Genomic DNA, 19,427 nt, shown 5'->3' with positions numbered 1-19,427 from the left:
TATGAAAACCAGTCGTAAAGTTGAACGACTTACAGCTGTAGCATCTTATAATGGAATGAAAGATCAAAATGTAAACCTGCCACTAAAACAACAAAAGATTGTAACAATAATATTTGTCGGCCAATGTGGATCATAAATAATAGGTAATTGGTATTGGAGGCCAAAAAACGGGATCTGGGCATCTAAAAGTTATATTTGTACCTTTTTTTTCCTTTTGTGCTGATCCAATCCAAGAAACTGGGATCCAAACCTTGACTTTTATGATCAATCATATTAGAAAGTTTTCTTACTCAAAAAAGGGCATGTTAAAAAAAAAAGCTAATAATTACATTATACTCTGAAATTATGACATTATTCCACTTAGTTAATAATATTGTGACCCGATAGGGAATAAATGGTAGCTCAAACACAGCGATTGAAAAAGTTGGAAAAAGTTGACATTCATGGTTTTCATTACAGTATTTAAAACTACAACTCACAAAAAGTACTTTCCCATTCCCACAAAGTCACAATATTCTCCTTCTGCAAATGTGCCAGAAGCTTTGGTAGCTAATGATCATAGCAGTTTGAGGTTGTCTGTCACCCCTTATCAACCTAGTGGGAGTAGACAAATGTTGGGCGAGCTAATTCAACATGCACAGTCTTCATCACTGGCAGGCACTCGGTGTAGGCAAAGCTTGCCAATCATCAGAGCAATTCAAACTTCCCTGTTTTAATAACTAGGCCGTGACTTGTTCAAACAAACACAAATGTTCTTTATTAGAGCAGATTTATTTGCCCTTCATTTAATTTTAGTCATTGTATATTAACTTGTACCCACAATATGAGGAGGAGGATAGAGCTGCTACTGTGTATGATTATAACGCTTATTTTGAATTACTTGCTAGTTTCATTGCGTTTAAATGGCACATTTTTTATCAAGGCTTTACTCCGTCACCCTACAACCTGCATGTTTCATACAGTCGAAATGTCAACACCTGAAAAAGAATAAACGTTGGCTCAGAATACGCCTGGTGGAAGTGATTATACATACTTGTTCAACTGGATTGTTTCACGGTACTTTTACGAACTTTCTCAATTCGTGGCAGGGTGAAAAAGTAACCGCTTAATTAGTCATACCACATTCTTCCCAGCAGTACAAATATATACACACCATACGTGTGATAAGGGCAACTTGTGAAGGTCAGCAATAGCAATGTACCTGCTTCTACAGCCATCACTGTGATATTGTGCCATCCTGCCGTCTCTCGGTCCAAAATCTTTTCCAGTGTGATGGCACCCGAATCAGGATCAATATGAAAGATCATCTCCTGGTCCGTGGTCCGATCGATGGAAAACCTGTAACAACAAACACAAGGTAAGATAGAGATGTTAAAGATGAGAAGCTGTACGTGAGAGGAAGGTGAGGGAGTCAATAATCAAGCAGGAGTCTTTTAAAGTACTTTAATGAAGTTATTCTACGAGATTTGACTTTAAGATGCACTAAATAATAACTGCCCATATAGAAGGGTACAAGGTTAAGGTAATTATATTTGATACTTGTCACCATTCCTATGTAATACCAGCAATGTGTCTCCTAACTGCGAGTGGCTATTGCACTTTTTTTGCCTATTCAGAGTAAGAAAATAATCATTAAACTGTCATTGTGCACTGTAGAAAAAAACACAAATGCATCTTTCCTTCCTCGGGTACTGGGTAAAGATTGGTGACTCAACAAAAATCCGCTGAAAGGTTTCTTTGTTCTTAGTTCCACACACAAACACACACACACACACACACACACACACACACACACGGTTGGCTTACTCATGCCCACATAAACCATAATAATGTCCCATGGGTATTATAAGCTCTTAAGGCCCCTCTGACAAACATGCCAGCCAGCAGTCTTTCGTATCATGAGATGAGAACGATGGTCACATGTTTTATCTGAAACATCATTTCAAGAGAACCATAATGCATAGATGACTGACAAAGGACAACAAAGAACAGCCAGTGGATGAAAAAGATGTCTCATCACGCATTCATTTTCAAAATAGCGTGGGTGTGGAATTGCATTTGTATTCATATTAAATTCATCTCAGCACATCAATGAATTTATACTGATTACTAACTCCAGGAAGACATTTCTTCACTGATTACTAGTCACAATGACCTCAAAAGAATCTGCTCTGAGAATGAATGACAAATATTTTAATGAACCACTCAGTGCTTAAGAAACTGAAAAAAAAGTTACACACATTGATACAAACAAACATCCTGTGTGTGTGTGTGTGTGTGTGTGTGTGTGTGTGTGTGTGTGTGTGTGTAATCTATTTGTCAAGTGTACAACACTGCTTTAACTGAATTTGCATCATATCTAGAGCAGGAATACATTTACGCTGGTCATTGACATTCCAGAATAAATAATTATAACCAATTTCTATCTCCCTTAACAAAAAAACGTAACAGACACTTTGTAAATGGCTGTTTGACAATGGCAGTTCAGCGATAGCTTGCCACGCTATGCAAGGACATTCACCACCAACGATCACAAATGCAACCTAAACAAATTGATCAGTGGGCAGGATATGTGTCTATTTGGGGGAAAAACCGAGTGTGTGACATCACACCCGCAAGCTGCTACATACGAGCAACAAAGTGTGTATTTGACTTAATGTCACCAGCGAACACAGACACTTATTTAACACAATAAACTTGGTGCTCTAAAACATTTGTGATCTGTAGAACTTTAGTCCGCTGTAAAAGGTTGTTTTTTTTGTGCTGCCGACATCTCGCTTCATCTTTGCTTTTCTTTCAGTACGATCCAGTTTAACAGTACAACAAATGACAACAACTCTGAATTGGTTTTGGCCATATTTGTCACCATACACACATACCACCACTGTTCAAAAGTAAAGAACAAATGAGCCTTTGGTCTCAAGTACATGGCAGTTTTTGTGGGATGGGAGTCCGGGGACATCGTCACCATGATTTTAGTCTCTTTACCATCCGTCTGCTCATAAACACTGAGACTGTCATATAAAAAAAAAAGCACTTTCTTTCCAACACCAGACGCCTACATTGCTCAAGAACAAACTTGGCTGCTTCACACGTGGTATTCCACATCCCCACCATAGGCAAAGTTGTATTTAGAATTGTAAATACAAATTGTTGTATTTGAGAATTATTCATTTATCTTGTTTGCTTTGCGTCGAGGAGATGCAAAACAAACAAGCGCATACATATTTTGCACTAAAACCTCACCTAACCAGTTGTATAGAGATACAGGTCGCATGATTATGCAGAGTTAAGAGATGCTTAATGTCCATGAGCTCACTACCTTTGCTCAGAAGGTGGCTTTTAGCCAACCTCTCTCTCCCTCCTTTCCACTCACGACTCCACTAACTCGAACACACACACACACACACACACACACACGCACACACACTCATATATGCTTGCACAGGTGTCACATGCACACTTTCAGCTGCAGGCTGCCAAGACACTGGTGAAAGACAGCTCTGCCATTGTGTTGTACTTTATTACACCTGAAACTCTGAGCCTCATGCATTTTTAATCGAGGTAATTTGCACAGGCACTGCGTGTCTCTGTGTATACTCTGTCAGTGAGACTGTCTTAGCCCTTATCTACATTCCCCTCTCACACTGCAATTGCTCATCTGAGGACATATAAACCACAGACCGTGGTTAGATTACCAGACGATATTGTTTTTTATCACACACAGTGATCTGAGAGCAAAAAGAGACATACAGCGCAGCTTCATCCATTTTTCAAGTCCCTCTATCCATCGTTTGCTTTGGCTTTCACGCCATCTTTTCGATGAAGAATTGTGCTTTTAAGCCGACCAGCGACCTGTGTATTTACTTGCAACTCGTGACTTAGTGTTCTTTAAAGTTATATTTTTCATCGCACACATTTTGTTTGAATAATAATCTATCAACGATAGTAAAGTAACATACAGTTGCACTGAGTGCACAATAGGTTTGTATAGTTAATGTCCTTGGGACAATGCTGCAGAGTCCAAGTCATAAAACAAGGTACTCATTGTCATGCAAAACATTGCTCTGTAATATTATTATTCCTTTTTTTCAGTAATCTTTACACAGCACAGTTTATTGCCAATGTTTTGGTTGATCTATTTTATCAGGCTACCTACTGTTGCGAAAAGCAGCTGTGTGCCCGCAGCAGCTAAGTACTGTTTTAATATTATGTCTACATTTTCACTCTTTCAGAGCCACAGGAGTTTCATTATTGGCACATTTTGTATTATTACCAAATAAAATGATAGATTTACACCAGCGCAACCTCACTAAGACGGAGTCAAAAGTGATGCTGTGCTTTACACCTCCAGTCTCTTCTAAGCAATAATTTTAATATTTTCTAAACAAGTAAAATCCTGTGATTGCATGGGTATGTGCATGCATCGGTGGGTGAGTGACTGAGTGAGTGAGTGAGTGAGTGACCTTCCTCTATGTTGTCCACAGCTAATATTGCATTCTGCCTCAGCTATTCCTTGCCTTTTTGTAGGGCATCAACATCACATTTACACATGTTTTTGCCTAAATAGTCACAGTTATGCCTGTGAATTGGAGCTGAGACACACCCCTGCAGAGGTGTTGCAGAAATCTGCATAGATTAAGATGAGAGGGTGTGAGACGTGCAAATGAAGTACAGGTCTGATACACTTGTGGACCAAACGGGTTGTTAGATTGTTGGTCGTTTTCATTCAGCCACACGATACAGTGGCCCCTTCATAGATTTTTTAGAGGTAAAGGTTTGTAAAACATTGTGGGCCATTATTGTGTTCACACACTGTCCTATGTTATCCATATGGACAGTACACACTGATCACAGTTTGGGAATGTAACAAACATGTAAAGTCATGTGACTAAAAGCTAACTATAACCATTTTGTCTAGCTCAAGTCAGGCAAATATTCCACTACTCTAACACTAGGGCAAGTTTTTGTTCTCGGCCTCAGAGCCCTTGCCATACCTGACAGGTTTATTCTTCACATCTGGATCCCTGGCAGTGATGACGCCAACCATCGCTCCTACTTTGGCATCCTCCTGCACCTCCATCATAGCGCCCTCTGCTGGTTGAAAGATGGGTGGCTCGTCTATGTCCGACACGCTGACGCGAACAATGGTCTGGTCTCGGAAGGAGCCCAGGTCTACGAAGCGAGGGTCAACATGCTTATTTACTGCCTCCACGACAACATTGTGTGTGCGCTTGCTCTCGAAGTCCAGTGGCTGAAAGAAAAAACAAGACCCAGTTTCAGTTCACATGAGCCATTTAAAGTGGCATAGTACTGACACTGATGGCTGTAATATTACAACAGTGCTAATGAGTGATAGCAGCACTTAGCCAATGCATTAGTGTCCCTTTTTTTTTTGGGAGTTGATGGTTTCTTTCAACTTATTGTTTGTGTGTGCAGCTCCAGCCTACCACTAAGTCATCACCAGTGATTTGCTCAAATAAAATACATTGTTGACAGTCCGTGGAGGCAAAACATTTCTGCTGGCTAAGTGTCGCATGTCCATTCTGCTATTAGGATTCATTCACAACAAAGACGTGTCACTTAGGAGAAACACTTTTTGACATTTGTGTATTTCAATGAAAAGATACCACTGCTAGCTTTCTGCATTTTTTTGTTCGAGGTGAAAAAAAGTTGAAAACACTTTTGAAGAAACTCTGCACTGACAGTACCTGTCAAACCCCAGTGCGAAACCAATGATCATCAATCATCAAAGACCAATCACATCTCTGCTGAAACAGAGCCGAGTAGCTGTTCGGCTTACTGACTGGAAAGATTTAGCTGCTGGGAGTATAAAGACCCTTCACAGTTTGTGTTGATTGTTAAGCAGCAGATGCCCAGTCACATGCTGATTCCAGCCAAACGAATCCTAATCACTTCTCATAATATTCTACCATAGATGGTAAAGTTTGATGTGTGCGACAAAGATGCTTGATGTCATAATTACAAGATTACATTAACTGGTACCTACTTTTATTTTTGAGTTACCCTTTTCTGGAGCAAATATGTCATCTCTTGATTCTCGTTTCTAATTTGTAACACCGGAAGAACCATCTCTTTCTAATTAATTTACTTAATTGGTGGCATGTTGTTTCTCTGTGCCATTTCACTGGCGAAAATCAACATTAGCTTAACAGACTACAGACTCCACAACAGCATTGCAGCATAATTGTACCTTCTTGATGGAGACAATTGCTTCCTGTGTCTCGACATCTGTCGTGACCTTGAAGAGCTCCCCTTCCTCTTTGATCAGATAGCTCATGTCTGTATTCTCTCCCATGTCTGCATCTGTTGCAATGACGCGTCCAACTGGTGTCCCCACCGCCGCCCCCTCCGACACAGAAAATTGGTACATCTCTGGTGTATGGAGAAGGTGGCCGAAGGTGGATTTCCCATTGACGGATAAAACAAGGAGAGTTTGGTTTAGCAAAACAAGAGCGGGAAGAGGTGACAACAAAAACTAAACAGCGTAGGAGTAAGAAAACACCACATAAGAGGAAGGATGAGAGACAAAAGGGACATGGAGAATAAGAGGAGAACAACAGCAGTGGATGAAAGATAGATGGATGCTGAAGGTGGAGAGGTTGGAAGTGAGAAAACTGGGAGAAGAGATGGATTGGGAGCCGAAACTGAAAAGTAGTCGTAGGAGGAAGGGATGAGGGAGTAAAAAAGGTAAAGAAGCTAAAGAGAGGGAGATACGGGGTGTGAAACAATGAGGTTGGGTTGGGATTATAATGAATTAACAGCAACAAGTAGACTTCAGGCAGTTATTGTAAGTGTGACTGTTGCATTCACATAAGGAACGTAATGAGTTGTTGATACACAACAATGCAACACATTACACAGCAGCTCTAATTGTATCCCGGTACAATATAATTAGAACAATATAAATGCGATTGAAACATTGTCGAAACTCTGGCAGATTGTATTATTTTTAGTAATCTACATGATCAAGTATATGATGATTTTCTTTTGTGCTCAGACTTTGTTGGCAATCCTGAATCTGAAGTTGTGTTTCAAGTGACAGAACAGACTGAAGAAAGTGTATACGATTTGCCAGAGTTCATTATGAACAAGATAAAAAAGATGAAAGTAAAAATATGATACTTGATGTTGGGAACACATCAAAGTCCTTACATATACACAACGTCATCTTCGCTTGCATCTTTTTTATGCAGCAGCTTTCCAAACTCTATCAATTCCCCACACCATACACTGAAGATACTATAATCCTGCAGGGTTTATCCCTCCGACTGGGTAAATATGATTTACTGAGATGGAAAAAAAGGATTTATACAGAAATAAGAAAAGGTGTTTGGAGACATATCAAATACAGTCCACCAGGCTGTCAGATGCTGTTCCCCCAGCTTTAACAGAAGTAACAGTGTACTGCTTTAACTCCAAAAAAGAGGGCGAAATAAAGAGTTGAAATGAAAGCAAGAAAAGGAAGTAGCGTACTATTTTTGTATTGTATTCATGAATATATTATTAGCAAGTCAGTAATTAGGTGCTAGTTAAATGTGACGTTTAAATGCATTCACTTTTTTTACAATGCAACAAGTTACTCCATTATGTCAAAAAAAAAAAACCAGACTCTTTAAGCTGTTTGCTCGTAGGAGCTTTTCCTCCGACTCTTTGTGTGGTGAGCCGCACGTTTTAACTCTTACTGCGCAGTGAAAAGATATGTGTGGGCCATTCAGCGCAAAACGACATGACCAAAACATATACCGTTACAACGAGGGAACAATCAACCGTATTGATCCAGTCCTCTCGTGAGCCTCGCTTTAAAGGTTTGATCAGACGGGCGGTGAAACGCATCAATTATCCGCACTTTGTGACGGGCCGCAGGTTTGATGGGCTCATGAATTCAAGTTAGTGGATTTTCTTGGACTACACACAGAATATTCTAGACGGTCTCTGATGCTGCCGTTGCATATTGGTGTCAGCGGCCAGCAGGTCGCGAACTCTATATTGTCTTCATATTCGTCATTCGGAAGATCACCTGCAGTTACACACTTACTCTGCGGGAAGCGCGGTGGGTTGTCATTAACATCTGTGATCACTATGGTCACCGTGGTGGAGCCGGAGAGACCTCCCATTTGTCCTGCCATGTCTGTTGCCTTGACGACCAGCTCGTAGCGATCCTGCGTCTCGCGGTCCAAATCCGCCACTGCCGTCATGATGATTCCTGATGATTGAGGGACGGAGGATAGATTGAAGACAGAGAGAGAGAGAGAGAGAGAGAGAGAGAGAGAGAGAGAGAGAGAGAGAGAGAGAGTGGGGAAAAGCAGGAGGAGTAAGTGAGGTCACCGGAAAGGTTGCATTAGTGGTTCGCACTTTTGCAACCACCAACTCCATTTCCACTTGCAATTTGAATATCAACTTCTGCTAAGCACTGTATTAGGGAGACGCCGACAATGTGCAGCACATTCCACTTCACCTCCTCAGGCTGGCTGGATTGAAGAGATTGTGTCATATTTGCACCTCTGCTCATACACCATTTTACGGCTCAGCTGTATTAAGATGAATAATATATAGGGGTGGAATGGAGGCACGCCGCAGCCACGCCGAACAGCATCAAAACTCATCCATGGTCGGTAAGACTGCACTCCAACTGTAAGAAGTGGATAACCAAAGCGCAAACGAGGGACAAGGAGGATGTGATATAATATAGAGAGCGAGTTAGAAGGCACAGAGAGAGAGAGAGAGAGAGAGAGAGAGAGAGAGAGAGAGAGAGAGAGAGAGAGAGAGAGAGAGAGAGAGAGAGAGGGAAAGAGAGGGAAGGAAAACTACATGCAATGGCAAGGTTCACTCCAGAGTGCACATTCTGTTGCATTTCAGCAGAGATAGTGGTGAGATGAAAACAGAATCCGTAGGCATCGGAAAAAAAAATAATATTTTGGCATCTAAAGCGTTCTGGTTTCCATGTGAAATCTGTTTGTAGTCCAAGTACTTGTTTTGAGAGGGCTTCGGTTGCCGGCAGGTAAACAGTCTATGGGGAGCAGCAGAAGCTGAACCTATTTGCCAAAATGCAATGTTGGAAGCCATCGGCTATCGACGCTTCCGCTCAAATTTAGCTATTAAACTGGCTACTTGTGATGTAATCCCGTCGTAGAGGTCATCGCTCGACTCCAGCTCTGTTCTCGCGTTTTCAAGTTTGCTCATCGGATTGTTGGCAATGACTGGGTACGGAAGAGTCTTGATCCAGATATCAGTTTGCCGTACACTGCCTACACTGAAAGCACAGAGACAGTGGACCTTGTCTTATCGAGGTCAGACTGAGTCAATGGGCTCTGAGATTATATGTCAGATGTGACTCTGGACCATAATGTCTTGTTGTTGTCAGGATGAAAAAATATGACATTTGCCTCCCGAAGTTTCCATAAAAAATATATTTGGTTACTCAAACGGACAGTTCTGTGGTCTCTCTCTGTCTTTCTTACAAACTAGCACCAAGAGGGTCTTGGTTTAAAAGAGACATTCTCCTTGTTGGCAACGCAAGCAGAAGCAGCAGCAGCATCAGTAGCTGGCTGGTTTACTGTGCAGTAGTAATATAATTCCACTTTACCCCTTGGGATTTTCCACATCAGAATCTATTGATGCATTTCCTGGGCTTGGTGTGCTGTCTCACTCCCAAAGGTTTGCATTGTGTTGGGTACACAACTCACTGATTCACATTTAGCCCAAAGCCATGTTCTATGAGTAGCCAAAGTACAGTACATGCCGCACTGGATTTAAGGAGGGAGACAGATGACATGCTCCTCTTTCATCCACCAAAGACCAGAGGGGATGCATCTAAATTAGGGCTGTCACAAGTAGAGCCCCAATCCACAGCCAGTATACAGCACATAGACTATATGTAGTCAGTTAAGTCTATGCGATCCACATTTAAATGCACATCACGGAGCCTTAACATTAACCAATTTAACACAGTAATAGGGCCGTGTACACCGACTGTGAAATAGAGCAGCCTCAGTACGATAATGCATGCATTAACATGAAATAAAGGATGATATTCTAATATTTCTTTTTTTACTCGTATCAATTGCATTTCTGTTATTATCTCGCAAGGTAATGGAAATCTAATTCTACTGTGTATCTACAAAACTATCCATCCTGTCATTTGGGTCCTGGCTACAATACAAATTAAGAAGAAATAGGCTGTATTGATAATGGATGCAGGTGTATTTTTTCTGTTTTGAATTATAACAATAAAATAATAATCATAATCAGCAATTGAATAGCAAAGTAGGAATATATGGAGATGTGTTTTTAGTAGGAACTACTAAATATTGTGTAGTTTTCTCTATTACAATGAGACGTCTTCATAGACAGTGTGTGGTTTAGTAGGAACCCATTGACTCACACACTTGAAAACAGCAACAGACAATTTCAGCATGGTTAAAATGACATACAAAAACATAGTCGCTTGCTGCGCAGTCTGTTGTCAGGGTGAGAGAGAGTGATATTAATGAGGCAGATTTCAGAGCTGTTTTGTCTTTTCTTCTTTTGACCTTTTTGACTTGCACCTATTAGGCCTGCCCGTCTCCCGACAATATAAAGAAAGCGGGTGGGTGGAATGGGGGCACTGAGAAAGTCGCTGGGATAAACCATCCAGTCCCACTGAGGCAGAGCCATTTATCATCCACGACCCGGGCTGACCAAATCAAAGTGGTCGAGACCAAAAAAAGAAATCATTAAAATGTTAGTGCTGTTCCCTAGTGGGGGGATGATTCAAAGGCAACACTGATGCGAAGCTAACAATGACAGACTTTTAGTCATTCCTATCAACACAAAGGGAAATATTGATTCCCCCTAAAATTGTTGGGGGAGATGCTTCAGAGGGGTACATATGGAACTTGTGGAAATATGAACCAGACACATCTACTCGTCTTTCATGCTTAGCAACGTCGATGCTTTACTGAGCTGAACATCCGGTGCATTTGGTCTGCCCAGGTGATATGTGCCATGTTTGTGCTTAATTTAGGTTGCACTAAACACTGTGTGGAGCCAGGTAATTTATGCCATATGGTATTTTGACTGGTTGCTCAAAGGAGCCAGTAGTTATTGGCTGATATGTTATCAGATGGTTGTTTTTGCTCAATTGATTACATGATTTTGGCCACACTCTTGGATTGCTCTGGGAATTATGGCATCCGGGCTTAAAGTTCATTCATGTTTGTCCCAAAAGAGACAAGAAGAAAAAATAAAAATAAAAAGTAGCAGTTGTAGGGAGGGCTGGATGTGTTGCTGTTATCGTTCTTACCTGTGTGTCTGTCAACAGAGAAAATCTTTTCTCCATCCAGTACGCTGTACACCACTCTGGCACTGCTGCCGTATGCAGGGTCGTCTGCATCGGATGCGGTAACCTTCATAACGGATGTTCCTGTTGAAAAGAGACAAAGTTGTGTCAAAATAAATAAATAAATAAAAGCTTATGAGACAGGATGCCACTGGGGAAACTTTGCAAGTGCCGGAACTGTACATGTAAAGGGCTGATGTGGGAATGTGTTTGTTTTTTTGTCTGTGACTGTCTGTGTGTGTGTGTGTGTGTCTGTGTGTACTTATATCTTTGCATGGACCAATATGAGTTGAAGACATAGAGAGTGAGAAAATGTGTCGTGCTTTTTCAAAGAGCGGCTTGAGGGCAACACATTGTTGTTAGGGTTCAAATACAATTTTGGTTTCGGCCAAGGTTAGGAGAGATGCTTGATGGGTAAGGGTTGGAGTTATGCGCACAGATGTGATGATTACGGTTAAGGTTGTGAGCCTGGGAATGCAGCACAGTGAAATGTGGCTCTCGCAAGAAAAGTAACTGTAATGAGTGTATGAGTGTATGAATGTGCGCCCACACCTGTTTGTGTGTGCATGCGTACTCTGTGGTTACACTTGGGAGAGGCAGGTTAATGCATTTTGAATAACACTGCACTAGCTATTTTATCTTGAATTTCTCAACAAATTGTTTGATGTTTGAAATTACCTTTTTCCCTACAGAGTTGTTTTGCGTCTCATTGGAAAGGCAGTTGCGCTCAGAGATGAAAGGAAACATGGAGTCATAAAGTCAACATTTATCTTCTGAGAAATCTACAACAAATAATTACTTGTGATTACCGCGCTGAGGCAGAGAATATAGTCATTTCCACATGAAGCCTAAAAAATGGAATTCATGGAGCAGGTGTTAATTATTTCCAGTGTAGTATATTTATGCAAAGAAAAGCCTATGGCAGCGAAGAGGCTGGCGCATCTCTCCATTTAGTCACACATTTTAGTCCTAAAGTCTTAAAAACTTAGGTTGAGAAACAACTGTACGCTTGCCTTTTAGCAAGTGAGCAATATTTTTCTTCTTCTTCTTTTCTATAAATAATTTCACTCACAGGAAAAATAAAAAAATAATTTAAAAAAAAGGAGACGCCACTGGGCGCCATAGGTCCTCAAGGACGAGAAGTCGGTCTTTGTCTCCATGTGGCTGGCCAATGCTACGGGTAATTACTGACAGCTGGTGTTGTCCACCAAAGGTCACCACCGTAGCCTTTCTCAGAGCCCTGTCATGCTACTGTCCAGCCACATAATGGCCGTATGCTAATGATGCTAATTAGCGGGAAGTGTCAGAGCACTGTTTGTTTCCTGTCATGGGATGGCGCTCTTAAGGGGCAGAGAGAGAAGGAGAGGCCAGTGGATTATCATTAAAGTCAGCTGGTCATTAAATCAGACAGCTCAGATCACTATTCTGGTAGACTTTCAGCTATAGCACTCTTTTGTTCTGCCTGTATGTAAGTAAATAGAAACGGGCAAACAGCATATGAACAGAGAACGATGCGGTATTCCACGTGGTCGATGATAAGAGGGTAACAAATTAGGCTGTTCAATTCAGCAGCTATTCTGATCTGCACGGGAACGTGACAAATTAGCTTGAAGGTAAATTATCCTGCGAAACAATTGGTGTGGATTGGGATAAGTGAGGACACACAGAAATAGATGGACGGGCGGATGGATCAGCGTTCTTCCGGCAAGTGCAATTTCAAAGAATCATGAATTCTGGCACTGTCTTGTATCCTAATATATTGCTACTCGCCGTGGATTCAAAGCACTGCATATTAACTAGGATGGAATGAGCCTTTAATTCAAATTCGGAGTATACATACACAGTCATTACTCCATCCAAACATACCACTCTGCACACCACCCTGATCCTTAGAAGATCAAGATCTGCGTCCCAGTTGGGGGAAGAGCGCGATATCGTCCTTATCATATTGAAAACAAGACTATAGTTATTTTCATTACTGGCAGCAGGCAGGGGAGAGCTAATTCGGCTCACTTGGTTGGTCCTATACCGCTGTGGGTCCAACAAAGTCATTTTCCTCCATGGGATTTTGTCCTTATCTTAATTTTCCCCAGGTAACAATCAGTTTGATGCTCAGCTGTTTCTGGGTACTGGCTCGCAGCAACGTGGGATGGCTTGGAAGAACTATATAAATGCAAATGTTTCTTTATTGTGTTTATATTAAAAAGAGAAGTGAACCAGGGAGTTTGGCACTTGGGCTCTTATTAAAGCTTTGGCCTGCATCAGTGTTTTTAGTGGGAGAAGTCATTACTTACAGTATCTGTTGGCGTGGTTGGAATCTCACTTAAGCAGATTCTACTGTTGATGGAGTTGTGGGAATTCAATAAAAAATATTGACTTTCTCAGATTCAAATGTAATGCATATTGGAATAGGAGTATGTCTAATGGAGAGAAGCTCCAGATATTCATTAACTCAAGAGTTGTTTTTCTCTCTCTCGCTAAAACTTCAATCATCAATTGCTCTCAGATGAGACAGCACGCTCCGTAGCAATAATCATTTTTAATTACCAAAATATACAGGTTTGTTTCTCTTTATTCCCCCTGATGGGCACATTTGTTTTGGATGAGTCTTTTTGGTTTGCTTATGAAACAAAACTTTCTTTTTCTCAACAGAACTGTGCAAGAACACCAATAATGAAATCGAATGACCCCGCCGAGGTCAGGTGAGGTCAGAAGGGCCAGGAAAAAACAATATTTATCAACGTAGTGTTTGTAACGTACAACTTTTGTGACATTTGTGACACCTACTGAAGAAAATGGATATGCATTCACCTCACTCACTCATGCATTCAGAGCCTGCAGATATTTACACCATCAGAAATAGAATAGAAGAATGGAAAAGTAATTTTCAGGATGATAATTATATGATATGACAGCAAATTCATATGCGTATGTTTCCATAGCAATCACCAAAGCGTTCACGAGAACAGTGCTTAAGGGAGATATGGCTGGGTGAAATATTAAACCCAAAATGCTTCAGGCATACTTATGGTTGAATACCAGCAGTTTATGTACCACTTATATTCTATTATTAATGGTTCTATAACTATATTGTTATAATATAACCTCTTTAAAGAATAACAACCCCCAGCTGGTATGTGAGTTTAACAGCTAATAAAGTAATAAAGTAAATACAACATACTTAACATTTGCAGCTTAGAGATGAGTCCTTTCTATGACTGTGTGCATGAATTAGTCTGTTTCTTACTGGCACACACAATAGTGTAACGGTGTCACGGTGGGAGGAACATGACAGAAAAAAAAGCAGTCTTTACAGAATAATAGCATGCAGTCTGAGTTGCAAATTATATTTATGAAGCCCCCAGTTTCTCTCGAAAGGATTATGTAAATAATATCCAGATGCAAACTAACCCCGGGACCATCTCTGGCTAAATGGAGTAAGAAGCAGGGTAGTTTTTCTGGGCGTGGAGGATTCCGTGGATGGTGGGGTGACGATAGCTGTGCAGCTAGATTTATGCACAAGTTTGGTTTAATGGTATCAACACAGGCTGTCTGAATGACTTCCCTCACCATTTCAGCACTCGGGGAGAGATGGTTCAATTACTGTGAGGGGAGCTGGAGGAGTGTGCCACGTGTGAGACACTAGACTGACAGCTATTTAAGAGGCAGGCTCATAAAAGAGATTTGTGCCCATCTCAGCTGGGGCTGTACTGGTGCGAGCTTCAGTGGAGGGGTCTAACGGCTGCAGCACTGAGCCTCTTTCCACCGCTACGACCCGCCTTAATCTGCAGGACTGAGTGCTCCCCGCCCGCATTATGGATCATTTAGTAAAGCCATAAAAGCTGAGGTGTTTTCACATGAAAAGTTATTTCTTCACTACTTCCACAGTGATTCATTCCTCTCTCATCCACATAAATGCCCCAGGAGAGAGAGAGAGAGAGAGAGAGAGAGGTGGGCAGAGAATGAGAGAGAGGAACAGAACGTGAATGAGAGAGGATGAAGTATAGAGGGGAGAAAAATCTGCCATGTCATAAAATCCAATGGCCTGCTTACCTTGATCCTCTTCCTGATCTCTACAAGGATTTGGGGATGTTTGTCATCTCTTCTGACAGATTGTAAATCTAATCTTTGTTCAAAAGATGGGCTCAGTATTTCTTTTGGAGACACTACTGTGGGCCAGCATGGCATGTCAACATTGCAATTTTAATTATCTTATTACTTTGAAGCATTTGTCTGCAGACAAACACTGATATGTGTGTATTGTTATTCTAGAAGAGCATTGAGGAACAGAACCTTTTCCGTGCAGAAACATTTTTGACACAGCCATTATCACACGCACAATTCAAAATGTACAATGCACAATAACGAGTCGAAGCTCCTCTGCCTGATCACATCTCTACAATAATGAAAAAAACCTGAGTCTTAATCAATGTCACAAGTTGCCATTGTCGTACACATCTTGTCTCCTTTCTCTTTCACTCTCTCTCTCTCCATCCCTCCCTCTCCAACATACACACTGATTTGTACACATGACCACACACACACACACACACGCACATCAGCCCAAATCAATTATGTCAAGCACTGTGGTTAAGCACATAATGGTGGACGTTACTGCTCATATACATAGAGGAGGTTGGCAGAGTATATTGATTGTAAGTTGCTCCTGTCTTGTCGCATTGCTCTCTTCTGTGATTCCGCTGCTCTAAATGTCTCATCTTCTGTTAGCATGACAGGACCCGGCTGTCCTAATGGTGACTGCAGTAATTTGACGCCTCCTGGGCAACCTCTCTGGACCACAGCAACAGGAAGGGTGATTATTACTGAACTCCCCTCGTGGAGTTCTCACATTACATACAAAAGGAGTGAGGGATTTATTCGTCATGCTGACTATGCTGAAGGTTAGAGCGAGAGAGAGAATGGCAGAGAGAGAGGGAGAGAGAGAGAGAGAGATAAAGGTCAAAAGAACAAGACAGATAAAACAAAAGAAATAAGACTGGCATTGGTGATGTATCACTACTTTTCCAAAATAGGACCCCGAACTGAATGCTTGATGCTTTTTGTTGAATTACGACTTTATTCATACAAAAGCCTCTATAGTTCTTGGTTTGACGCTTTGATTTGCTGCATGTGTCCAGGTCACTTGACAAAACAATACTCGACAAAGCATTTTGGAAAACATATAAATATTGTCAAACCATTATTGACACAGCTTTTTTCTCCCACAGCTTTATTCTGCCTCGCGCTATTGTCCGTGTCGGTCACCACAAACGTCCTTCAAATGCAGGCTATTGTGTGTATTGTGTATACTTTTCCGCAGTGATAGATGGGGCAATGACCTTCATAAAAACACTTGAATCATACATTTCACAAGGCTTCTTCTGCTCTGTCGGCTATCAGTCTTGTCATTCTCTATAACTCATTTCAGAAATTTTGAAAATGAAGCACCAGTCTTTTCCAGAAGCCTAAAATCCTCATTCTTTTAGTTTAAATAAACATTTTTTTTATCAAAAGACAAACTGCGACAACATAGTTACATTAAATAATCCAACACAATTTATTTTACAGAGCATTTACAGAGATAACATGTCTTCAAGGAATGTGAGAGAGCTTCAGATGCTGAGCTTTATTTAGCAGATACAAATGCAGGACATTTTCTTCAAACATATCCCTGTTGTTAAAAGGCCTTCGCAGTTCTCCTACTGTCTTTAATATAAGATAAATGCCGCTCCGAGACTAATCTTGTGCTACTTTGAACCTTGTTGTTTGCTGTTTGTGTTTGGTAATCCTACTGGCATCATTAGTAGATAATAGCTGAGGATAGTGGTCAGCTCAATGTCTGTTGTCAGACTGCTATTTGCCTGCCTGTTGTTGTTTTTTTGGACACTGTGACTTGTCAGTCAGCGTTACCTGAGGTTAGAGGCTACGGAACAGATGTTGTGTCGTGCCACATCTCGGCCACTCAAAGGTCCTCAGGTCCTCTCTAATGGAACCACATCAATCACAGGATTAGCTCAGTGGAAACGTTTCACCCTGTTGTGATTCCACCATCAGGAGCTGCCCCTCTTAGCCACATTTCCACCAGACTCCCTCGCTGTCAGCCGACCTTTGAGTGGAAGGAAAGGATGTCTGCCTCAGTGACTAAATGGTTTCAAACCCAACAAAACTGCGCTGTGTTGTCAGTCAGATCACACAAAGGGTGAAAAAAAAGTGAGGTCTCAGTATGCATGTTGTAACACAGTGTAATACTGATTTCAAATTGGAAAAGGCCTGTCTTTATTATTTCAATATTAGCTGGGCGTGTGGAGCATAAGCATTAGCTTGGGGTGCCACAGTGTCACTGCCAATAATGTCTGTGCAATATTTGTCCCAGAAATTGCGTGAAAAACTTAATCCATCCAATTTTTAACTGTACAATATGCCAAACTATACCTATGTAGTATTGTCAGGCATTATACTAGTTCCTACTTTAGCCTCTGGGTTTTTAAAACTTTTCAGGCATAGCTCAAAGCTACATTAATATTTAAACACTTACCATGGCTGGGAAAAACCAAAGGGGAAAAATATGCATTCCATTGAAATATTAATGATGCTTTTCCAAAACATAAATATTTGCCCCAAAATGTCATAAGCTACCTGGTATTAACATATCAGCACCATGGAATAGCTGTTTATATTTAAAGGTAAATCCACAGCCGAGACTCTTTCTTTCAGCACACCAGAGCAGCACACAATAGGAACGTTTCCCATTTCTGTTCAATTCTACAGTCACATTTATTTATCTTATTCCCTAAATAGGGATGTCCATCATATTTCTTCTAAATAAATAGCCACACTGAACCATGTGTCTGTCTCTAAGGTAATAATGCAGACATAATACATGCTATTATTATGTTTATCCCCATAAACATTATGATATTTTTAGCTAAGTGGATTTTTCAGTCTTAAATGCAGAGATTAAAACAAATCTCACCCCACCATTCACTTATCGAGCCTCTGTAAGCTTTGCTGCAAGCAAAATGTAAAGCTGAATATTTTTGGGGGAAAAAGAAAATGAGTTCAGGAGGAAAAATAAGCCCATACAAGGAACAGCAAGTTCATTTGGACATATCATTTAAAAATAATAATACATACGTTTGAGGATACGGCAAGAGTAGTATTAGGAACACACACAAATACACTTCAAGTAAATGCTATTTTGAACTATAAGAAAAACAGTGACAAGTCTAAAAAATAGCTAAAAATCTAATTAAATGTAAAACAAAATTATGACAGTAAAAGAAAAAAAGCATCAGAAATAAGTACTTTATACTTGAATAAGTACTGTTTTTAAAGGTCCTACTTATATTCAACAAAAGTGAAATTAAGAAGGCATCAGCTCTGTTCATTTAGTTTTTTTCTCCCTGAAGAACAAGCCGACATACCGAATTCACTAAAACCACCATATTAATTCTTAATTGCTCACATTCATTTGCCTATGACAACACCAAAAATGTGGCTTTCCCCTCAGAAATTTTTACTATTGCAGTTTGGCTTTTTGTTGGACCACCTTTCAAAATAAAAGAGAATATATATATATATATATATATATATATATATATATATATATATATATATATATATATATATATATATATATATATATATATATATCCATTCACTGACAATGTAAATATAGTTAGAACCACAACATAATAAACACAAAGATCCTGTCTTTTGTATTTATTGCTGACGGAAATGACACAGATATAAAGGTTATCCCCACCGCCAAGCCTTCAGTCAGATTCAATCTCATTGGTTCCTTTGCAACCTCATATACATGAAAAGACTGCAGAAAAATGCATAATAATATATGTAACGCCCGACGAGGTGTCCTTTATCAGGAATTGATTCGTGAAGGACTTTCATCCCTGATTATGAACACCTTTATACGGCTTTATCTCACTTATATCATGGCCATTTACCATTAATGGAAATTTCAAGAACAAAGCACACTGCCTCTTAATTAAAGATGGGTCAAATGCAGAGGAGAACTTCCCCAAGGGGATTACTAAAGGATACATTATTATTATTATTGTTATTAATA

The 19,427-nt window shown here is 40.4% G+C and overlaps 1 protein-coding gene across 2 annotated transcripts in view; it reads right to left on the bottom strand.

Annotated features, from left to right (window-relative positions):
• Nucleotides 1–19,427, bottom strand: part of LOC137796433 (cadherin-22) — a 152,273-nt gene that overhangs the window by 31,061 nt on the left and 101,785 nt on the right. For both annotated transcript variants that reach the window (XM_068594366.1, XM_068594367.1), the window contains exons 5-9: nt 11,306–11,425; nt 8,060–8,227; nt 6,215–6,396; nt 4,998–5,254; nt 1,202–1,338 (exon numbers count right to left, since the gene is read on the bottom strand). In XM_068594366.1, the coding sequence (XP_068450467.1) occupies nt 1,202–1,338; nt 4,998–5,254; nt 6,215–6,396; nt 8,060–8,227; nt 11,306–11,425 (864 nt within the window). The remainder of the gene's footprint in view (nt 1–1,201; nt 1,339–4,997; nt 5,255–6,214; nt 6,397–8,059; nt 8,228–11,305; nt 11,426–19,427) is intronic.

This window comes from Clinocottus analis, unplaced genomic scaffold (assembly GCF_023055335.1).
Source record: "Clinocottus analis isolate CAN_PGR_092001 unplaced genomic scaffold, fCliAna1.0.p SCAF_3, whole genome shotgun sequence".
NCBI classification, from domain to species: Eukaryota; Metazoa; Chordata; class Actinopteri; order Perciformes; family Cottidae; genus Clinocottus; species Clinocottus analis.
The sequence above is the reverse complement of the archived record's forward strand: the minus strand, read 5'-3'. Positions and strand labels throughout refer to the sequence as shown.